The following is a 10000-nucleotide window of genomic DNA, read 5'->3' as shown; positions in this document are numbered from 1 at the left end:
AATCGCCCGCTTACTTGCAACTGACTGTCTGTTGTAGAGAATTAATGTGTGCCTCTTGACTAAAGCAAGAAATATAATAGGAAGTAATTTAAACGATGTACTCTTTAGTTAAGATGTTTAGGTAACGCTTTTTACGAAATGTTATTCCGTTCAATAAACGTAGACCAAAATATAACCCAGCAACGAGCTAATAAAACTGAACTACAATGAGCCCCCCTAATTGCAGCGAATTAACCCACGTTTCTCTCTCTAGCTGGGTCTGGGCAATCAACAACGAGGCAATGGACATGCTCACCCCTCCTTGGTACCCGGGGCAGCCCAACCATGGAACGGCTGCGAATTATGCCTGCCTCTACACACCCGACTTCATGTTCCACAGCTGCGACAACGACAGGAAAATTTACGCTCTTTGTCAGATCTAAAATGGTTTTATTTCCCGTTTCTCCCTCTCTCTCTCTCTCTCTCTCTCTCTCTCTCTCTCTCTCTCTCTCTCTCTCTCTCTCTCTCTCTCTCTCTCTCTCTCTCTCTCTTTCTTCGTCTCGCTTTTCATGTATCAGTTTTAGCTAAATATAGATCAATGGATGTATATACTTCACAACACGTATGTGTAAAACCAGCAAAACAAAATAGAAATGGAACATTACGTAAGACAGTGATAAAAATAACTAACAATGCGCCAAAGACAGATGCACCGTACTAACTCAGCGGCCGATGGCACTGCCTTTATTTGTGTAGGCTATATATAAAGTTGATATATATCTTGCTTTGTGGATATACTCATTTTGGTTGATGTCTTATTTCGTATTCTCTCTAGGGATCCATTACATTACAATTGGTACGCGGGGCAAGGGAATGTTACAAGAGATAAGTTTACAAGGTTTACGTTAATGTACACAGTGTGTATATTATCTGTTCAGTGTGTAGAGTTTGCAGTAATGTGAATTATTTGCTGTAGGTTCCTAAAAATAATAAATCTGGTTCTGTGGAAATGGCTCTTACTTCTCCTTCCTTTGTTTAATAATCTCTATAATTTTCAGATTGTTCTTCTCAAAGATAAATTTCGTGAATGTTTATAATGCTTCATGACATATGAGAGAGATTATGAGTGGAAAAAATAATATTTAGCTAAATAGTAATAACGAGATTGATGATAATGAATAATCATGAGATTAGAATAATGATTTTGAGCGAATCATAGGCGATATCAAGCTATAATTACGCAACGAAATCACACTGACAGTCTTTATTAGAAATGTCGTTTTCTTTAATAAACTTGATTTTCATTTCTTGTAAAGTATACATCTTAAATTAAGATTAAATGTGCTAACTTTTGGCAAGGCCTGAAATTTCTTAACTTCCAAGACTCCCAAGTTTTACAAGTTTATCAGTTTTGAAGATCGTCTTAGACCATAAGTGGCCCCTGATGTCGCGTTCTATTGTGCCATTAATAGCTAAGATAAGTCGACGAAAATAACAAGTTCAGTCTTCGCAAAAATGAATATTGTTATTTGTATCACGGTATTCTCTCGCCCTCTCTCTCTCTATCTGTCTACTTATCTGTCTATCTGTCTGTATATCTATCTATTTCTTTATTTGTCTGTTTATTTATTTATCTATCTGTCTGTCTGTCTTTCTATTCTACTCTCTCTCTTTCTATCTATCTTTCTATTTATCTATCTTTCTCTATCTATCTATCTATCTATCTATCTATCTATCCATCTATCTATTTATCTATTTATCTAACTATCTCTATCTCTCTCTATCTCTCTCTATCTCTCTCTATCTCTATATCTCTCTTATGTAGAGGTCGAAACTGATTTTATTATTATTATTATTGACAATAATAATAATGATGATGATGATGAATGATGATGATGATAACAGTAAGAATAATAATGATGATGCTGATGATGACAATAATGATAATGATAATGATAATGATGATGATGATGATGACGATGATGACGATAATGATAATGATGATAATGATAATGACAGTGATAATAATAATAACGGTGAGGATGATGAGAGGAGGAGGATTAGGAGGAGGAGGATGAGGATGTGATGATGATGACGACGATGATGTTGATGATGATGAAGATGATGATGATGATGATGATGATGATATGACTGATAATGATGATGGAAATGAGACATGATGATGACGACGATGATGATGATGATGATGATGAAGATGATGATGATGATGATGATGATGATGATGATGATGATGATGATGATGATGATGATGATGACGACGAATGATGATGGGATTAGAATGATATTGATATACGATGATTATGATGATGTGAATGATTAATATCGGATCACAGAGCGATATGTGGCGTGATGAATGAATGAATAAATAACCGATATGAGATATGATATGATGACCTGTATGAATTACATATGCTAACACCATGGGGAGTGCAGTATTATGAAAGAATAAAACTTTTACCTTTACGTGTGTTCAATGAGGAACTGAACACTTCTTTCTGCTAACCGCATTACGGTGTTAACTTCTTTGCCTCACTATTCCACACCACTTCGTCGATTTTCCATATTAGTTTGTGCAAAGGGTAACGATAATTTTTTTTTCTTTCTGATTGTACATTAAATATTTGCGGACTGGCTTGGGGCGTTTCTAAAAGTGGTTTTGCTGCTGATTGTTAGTTTTGGCTTCAGTTTCAGTATCGTAGTCAATAATGTCTTTTATTTTTTTATCTTCTCGTAATTTCGTCGTCTATTTTAATGTTTAATTAATCTGATAATTTACTTTTATCCCTTTTTTTTATTTATCTATCTATCTGTCTCAATCTATCAGTCTATCTGTCTGTCTGTCTGTCTATCTGTTTGTCTATATGTCTGTCTAATCTAATAATTGACTATTGTCTTTTACATTCTTTATCGTCTCATTATATCGTTGCATTTATAGAATATAGAAACACAGATAAAAATGCAAACTTAGATCCAGTGATTAACGGACTTATTAACCTTGTTTGACCTAATAATCAAGTCCAGGATGAAACAGAACTCCACATTTTGATTACAGTATGTGATAATTATGAGAGAATTATTCAGATTAGCATCAAACATCCTGGCCATGACATAACGCAGGTGATTTGCGTGTGGTAAAAAAAAAATAAACAATTCAGATTGGTATTCAGCAGTCAGTATTCACCACATACTCACAGAATAGAGAATAACACTCACTATAGGCTGTATGCAAATTGTACAAGCAGTTAAATGACATAAGATTTTCAGATATTTTGATATATTATGTGAAAACAACATGTAAGCTTTGTATATGACGTACCTTGTATTAGACATGCTGTTTTTATCATTTCGTTTTCTTTTTCTTTTTTCTTTGTCTTATCGTTTCGTCACTATCGTTTTGCTCTTCGATATGTTGATCTTATAATAATGCTTTAAAAATTCAACAAAATGCTTAGAAGATAAATAGAAGAAGAGCGAGAGAGGAGAGAGAGAAAAGAGAGAGAGAGGAGGGGAGAGGGGAGGAGGAGAGAGAGAGAGAGAGAGAGAGAGAGAGAGAGAGAGAGAGAGAGAGAGAGAGAGAGAGAGAGAGAGAGAGAGAGAGAGAGAGAGAGAGAGAGAGCGAAAGCAAGATTTTATTCACTTGGCGAGTGACTTCAAAATGAAGAAAGAACTCATACATAGCTCAAACAAGTAAAAGATAATACTTTTCATGACTCCAGAGTAATTTCAAGCTCAAGAACCATGAAGAAAACGTTTAACCAAAGCGAAAATATACTTCGGAAGGAATTCTCTGGTACTAAAGGAAATTCCTGTAGGAGACTTTCATGAATTTCAGGAAAGACGAGGGAAGTTTCAGGACAATAAAACGTGGGCTTTCACGAGAATGAAATGCTGTAGACGGGAAGCAAAGACAACCTTTGAATTGAGAAAACGTCTGCAAAAGTTTTTTTTTTTCGAGTGTGTGTGAAATATGGTGTACGTTGCTGTGCGCGTGTGTGTGAGTGTGAGTGTGTGTGTGTTTGTGTGTGTGAGTTTGTGTGTGTGTATGTGATTTGTGTGTGTGAGATGCTTGTGTTGTTTGTTGGTTTGTATGTGAAGTCGTACTACCTTTTGCTTGTGTGTTTGTTGCAATGTGTGTTGTTGTTTTAGTAATTCGTTGTGTTGGGTTGCACTGTTATGATAGTATCCTCAGTCGTTAGTGTTAATCCTTTATGCAACTGGTTTAAAATAACACGCTTCTAGTTCTTTTCTTTTTCGACACTGTATAGAATTTGTAAAATGCAATCAATTTTCTATATCCGCAATCTGTATTTGGTTTCATTTTGTTCTCCCAGATTTTTTGTTTAATTCTTATGCATGGTTAATACCCTTCTCCTCAGTTTCGTTTGATATTTTGCACCACAAACTTGATTATAGGATTCAGAGTTCATAATATTCTATTACCCATATTGTACATGGTTTATTTTTTCTTCCTTTTCAGTATTTTTTTTTTTTGGGGGGGGGAAGGTGATAGTGGCCCCCCCCCCTTCACCTTTCCGTTTGCCATATTTTTCCCCCCAAATAACACAACTTTAATTTATAGGGATCGAGTTCGGAGTCACATATTCATATTACATATATTAATAGTAAATATTGTATTCTGGATCTGGTAACATTGAAACTAAACCGTTTGCATTTGTCCGTACGATTTACAGATTCTTTAGGTATTCCGTGGAAAGCGTTTTTATCTGCCTTTGCAGACAAATAAAAAAAGGAAAGAGACTTGTTTTGTTTGGAAACCTCTCGCCTTCCAAAAAAGAAAAAAAACGTTCTTTGTTCATTTCTTCTTCCATTTCTGTTTTCTTTCTTTCGTTCTTTCTTTCTCTCTTTTTCTTCCTTCTTTTAGTCATTTCTTCTTCTCCTTCTCCTCTTTAAATGCTGCAGTTCCCTGTCACATTTCCTGCTGTTGTCTCTCATCCAGATATTCTTGTATTATCGTGGGTGTCCTTATCTTATCGGTTGCCATATGTCTTGCCAGGAAAATCGCATTTAGATGGCGTTTATTGTCTTTTTTCGAATAGCAATATCCTCTTGTGTGTTGCGATGACCTTTCCCGAATTTATAGCCTTGAGAATAACAGCAATGAAACGATTATACTAAAGTTATCCTTCCTTGTCCTCTACTCGCAACCCTGGTTTGCTATGGGAGAGAGATATCAACAGGGAGAATGAGAAGTGAGAATAATATTTGCCTGTTTGTCTGTCCGTTTCTCTCCGTCTCTCACTCTCTCTCCCTCTCTGTCTCTCTCTCTCTCTCTCTCTCTCTCTCTCTCTCTCTCTTCTCTCTCTCTCTCATCTCTCTTCTCTCTCTCTCTTCTCTCTCTCTCTCTCATCTCTCTCTCATCTCTCTCTCTTCCTTTCCCTCTCCTCCCTCTCTCTCTTCCTCTCTCTCTCTCTCTCTCTCCTCTCCTATTCTCATCTCTCTCTCCTCTCTCTCTCTTCTCTCTCTCTCCCTCCCTCTCTTCCTTCCCTCTCCCTCTCTCTCTCTCTGCTCCATCTCCTCCCTTTACCTCTCATCTCTAACTTCTTTTCTCATCTTTCCATTTCCTATCACTCACTTTCTCTCTCCTCTCTGTCTCTTTTTACACTCTATCACCACCTTTTTTCTGCTTCTACATGCTTTCCTCCTTGTTATTTTAACTTTATCATCACCGTTGTTTTACTAACGTTTTAATTGTGTTCAGTTTACCATTGTTCATTGGTAACTTTTATACTCCGGCGTGTTTTTACGTTGTTCGTTTAATTTGTTATGTTTACATTTTTTTATTGTTTACTGTTATATCAACTTTCGGCGGTAATTTTGTTTTTTTGTGTTTTGTTGTTTTGTTTCTAGTATATCAACTTTTCGGTCGTAGTGTTTTTTTTTCTTCTTTCTTTTTTTTTTTGTTTCTTACTGTCTTCGCGTTTAGTATAATAAAGTATTGTTTTCAGTCAAAGCATATTTCTGATAATATTTTACATAAGTAAATGTGTGTGTGTGAGAGAGAGAAAGAGAGAGAGAGAGAGAGAGAGAGAGAGAGAGAGAGAGAAGAGAGAGAGAGAGAGAGAGAGAGAGAGAGAGAGAGAGAGAGAGAGAGAGAGAGAGAGAGAGAGAGAGAGAGAGAGAGAGAGAGAGAGAGAGAGAGAGAGAGAGAGAGAGGAGCGAAAAAAAGACAAAAGAGGATAAATGAGGCAGATAGACACTTGGACAAACATACTGCATATAAACAGAAGGTGAAATAAAGCACAAAACACCAGCTCCCGCAGGAATCATTTTTCTAAACAAAATCCACATGAAAATTACATCTTCCAAAGTCAAGGCATACAATTCTGTTTCCTTTTCGCTTTTACCTTGAATCTATTTTGCCTCCGGGCCCAATGCATTTTTACAAGTACGCCTGTTTGACCATTTCACTTTTTTTTTCGACTACCCTTCTATTTTTGCACGTCGCCCCCTCTCTTTCCTTTATCCCCCCGATGTATATTTCATCTTCTTCATCAGACGAACGAGGCTAACGTAATCATAACTTCCATCTAACGAGCGCACAGTACTAACAGGGAGACACACACATGCGCACACACGCACAGAGAGAGAGAGAGAGAGAGAGAGAGAGAGAGAGAGAGAGAGAGAGGGGGGGGGGAGGGAGGGGAGAGAGAGAAAGAGAGAGAGAGAGAGAGAGAGAGAGAGAGAGAGAGAGAGAGAAGAGAGAGAGAGAGAGAGAGAGAGAAGAGAGGAGGGAGAGAGAGAGGGAGGAGGGAGGGAGGAGAGAGGAGAGAGAGAGAGAGAAATTGAAGAAGGGAGAGAGAGAGAATGAAAGACAGACAGACAGATAGACAGACAGATAATTATTACCACTAAACGATTAACGATGTATAGATGGAAATAGAAAAAAGTAACGATAAGATAGATAATAAACTAATACAATAAGATTTATTAAAATGCCACAATATTTTATCAAATCACTTTTGTTATGTTTTTTTATTAAAGTGGCTCTTACACAGAATTTTTCCGTTTTTTCCAAAATTGCAATTATAATGTACTGTCCTTACAGTAACAACATTCCCTGGCACAACTTTTTAGTATGAAGTTGGTCATACACACCAGATATACTAAAAACAAATGTTGCAACCCAAAACTGCACAGCGGTCATGTAGGATTATTGCATGCATAACTCATATAAGATATAACACCGGCAATGCAGTAACAGAAACACGAAAATACGTAACACATTCTGACCCTCAAATCCTTTTACGGGTACCTCAGCCTCATTAGCAGAGAGCACCTTCCCACGCTTCCTACATAGTTGAAAGTACTTGCAATTTGAGCAAAGGAATTAAAGCAGGGAGGCCACTACTTACAGGCCCCAAGCTTAACGACCTGTAGCCAGCGGTTGTTTGGTCTGCAGGAACGACTCCCTTGCCGGTAGTAGTTTCAGCTCAGTAATTAACAATCTCTGCTTCGCCAACACTCGCCAACCGCGACTTACTTTCTCAGGACCATTTTCCGTTTTATCGATTCCCGGCAAAGAGTGGATGTTTCTCTTTGTGTCTACCTGGCTGTGTTTGTCTGTGACTTTGCCTTTGTCTGTATGTATGTTTGTATGTCTGTCTGTCTGTCTGTCTGTCTGTCTGTCTGTCTCTCTCTCTCTCTCTCTCTCTCTCTCTCTCTCTCTCTCTCTCTCTCTCTCTCTCTCTCTCTCTCTCTCTCTCTCTCTACTCTCTCTTCTCTCTTACTCTCTCTCTCTCTCTCTAACTCTCTCTCTTTCTCTACCCCTTCTCTTTGTTTGTCTGTCTGTCATTTTGTCTGTCTGTCTGTCTATCATCTATACATCTATATATCTATATATCATAATCAGCGCTTTTGACGACGAGCATTAATACAATTATTCAGAATAGATACAGAAAAAACACGAAAGGGTTAACCATAATAAAAACAAGAAAGGACGTTAATAAATCAAATAAAAGGAGAAACATAAACAAAATGACAGCTAATAAAAGGTGAATAGGGTGATTACAGCAACTTTATTATATCGTAAAGATCTGTGTAGCTGTACTGCTGTTATGCAGTTCCGGACTCATCTTCTGTTTATGTAAAGCTTTAGGGATGAGGAGATCAAGTGTATATATGAATACATATACATACACAAATATGTATATGTATATATATATATATATATATATATATATATATATATATATATTAGTAGATATGTGTGTGTGTGTGTGTGTGTGTGTGTGTGTGTGTGTGTGTGTGTGTGTGTGTGTGTGTGTGTGTGTATGTGTGTGTGTGCCCACACAAACACCCACCCTCCCCGCATATATACAAGAGAGAGATAATTACTTTTTTTAAGGAATTTCCCTACCCTACCTCTATTCTTTGGATTGCAGGAGAACTTGGCCTTTAACAATTCATACTACTTACGCACAAAGAATATGACAAGATCTTAAAGACTCGTTTCTAGGCGATTTTATCTAATGTCTCGCTTCCCCTTAATAAAAAGAGTATATCTAATCTATGTTTGTGAGAACTTGATATGCGAAATGTACGAGAAAATGGAGGAAAATGTGAGTTCTCATGTATGTAAATAAAAAAAAATCTAGTTTATATCATCAAATGGCATTTTCTCTATAAAGAGATACTCCACTCCCTTTTTTCTGCTTTTGCTTTCTCCTGGAGAGCCTTCACAAACGTTTATTTTATGGTGATATTATCAAGCTTACCTTCCTCTGGAAAAAAAAATCATATATTCCCGACAAACCACTCAAAAATAGGGGCGAGTTTATGCAAGAGAGTTCACTTCTAAAAGATGAAAAGCATATACCTCAAAACTATCAAATATTGCGTTTTTAGGCAAGTTCGAGGATGATGATTCTCTGAAGTGCAACTAGTTTTGCAAGATTCGCGATTGAAGCGCTTCTTATTTTTATAAATCTGTGTAGTTCTATAAGATAAGCGCTTTTGTTTTTCAGTGCTTACGCTCGACTTAGGTCTATAATGATTATGTCCAAAAAGGCCTTCGACATAATCTGTATTTCCTTGTTCATCTCTTCGTTACTTTACTTACAGCTTATTGCAGTTACTGTTACGGCTTATTGATATATTATGAAACTACTGACAATCGGTTTAAATTCAAAGATAAAATTCCAATATCCTTAAGCTCCTTCGTCAAGAAGAAAGTATATATTCAGATGAATGTTAATGGCATCTGAATTGTGAAGGATATTTTAATCTTTTCGCTCAAGCTTTGACCACAAAGGGCGAGTGTTGTGAACGATTGTGTCTAGAAGTATCTAATACCTGTACTGTATACAACACTTTCACACACACACACACACACACACACATACACACACACACACACACACACACACACACACACATATATATATATATATATATATATATATATATATATATATATATATATATATATATATATATGTATATATATACATATATATACAATTCTCCCCCTTCCCTTAACTTCCCCCTCCTAACACCTCCCCCGCCCTCCCCCTCTTTCCTTCTTACTCCTCCTGCTCCTTCCCCCATTTCTTCTCCCTTATAAACTAACTCCTTTATCCTTCAACCTTCATCCCCCTCTCCTCTTCCTTTCCCAGCCTACTTGTCCTTTCTTCTTCTTCCCCTTTATTTCTCTTCCTTCCTCTCTTCTTCCTCTTCCTCCCTTCTTCCCACCCTTCCCTCCTTTATTCTTCTCCCTCCCCTTTCCCCCTACTCTTTCCTCCCCTCCTCCTTTTCCCTCCCCTCCCCCTCCCTCCTCGCCCCCTCCTCCCTTCCTCCCCTCGACAGCCTCTTTGCTTACTCTTACTGGGGCAATTTCCGGACGCCTTTGATATCTCTCAGCGATATGGAGAATAGCAGATGTAAGGGGATTGGACGAGAGTATTCACGAGAAAAGGTTTCGCTTTTCTTTTCCCCCCCAGATCTCTTTGTTCTTCTCTGACTTTCCGATGGCTTGTATCTT

The 10000-nt window shown here is 37.4% G+C and overlaps 1 protein-coding gene across 1 annotated transcript in view; it reads left to right on the top strand.

The window, feature by feature from the left end:
* Positions 1-989, top strand: part of LOC119576964 (CD209 antigen-like) — a 2758-nt gene extending 1769 nt beyond the window's left edge. Inside the window, exon 5 of the mRNA XM_037924621.1 lies at positions 254-989. Coding sequence (XP_037780549.1) covers positions 254-422 — 169 coding nt within the window. The 3' untranslated portion in view covers positions 423-989. The remainder of the gene's footprint in view (positions 1-253) is intronic.
* Positions 990-10000: the final 9011 nt, after the last annotated feature.

The sequence above is a fragment of the Penaeus monodon genome, chromosome 9 (genome assembly GCF_015228065.2).
Source record: "Penaeus monodon isolate SGIC_2016 chromosome 9, NSTDA_Pmon_1, whole genome shotgun sequence".
NCBI classification, from domain to species: Eukaryota; Metazoa; Arthropoda; class Malacostraca; order Decapoda; family Penaeidae; genus Penaeus; species Penaeus monodon.
The sequence above is the reverse complement of the archived record's forward strand: the minus strand, read 5'-3'. Positions and strand labels throughout refer to the sequence as shown.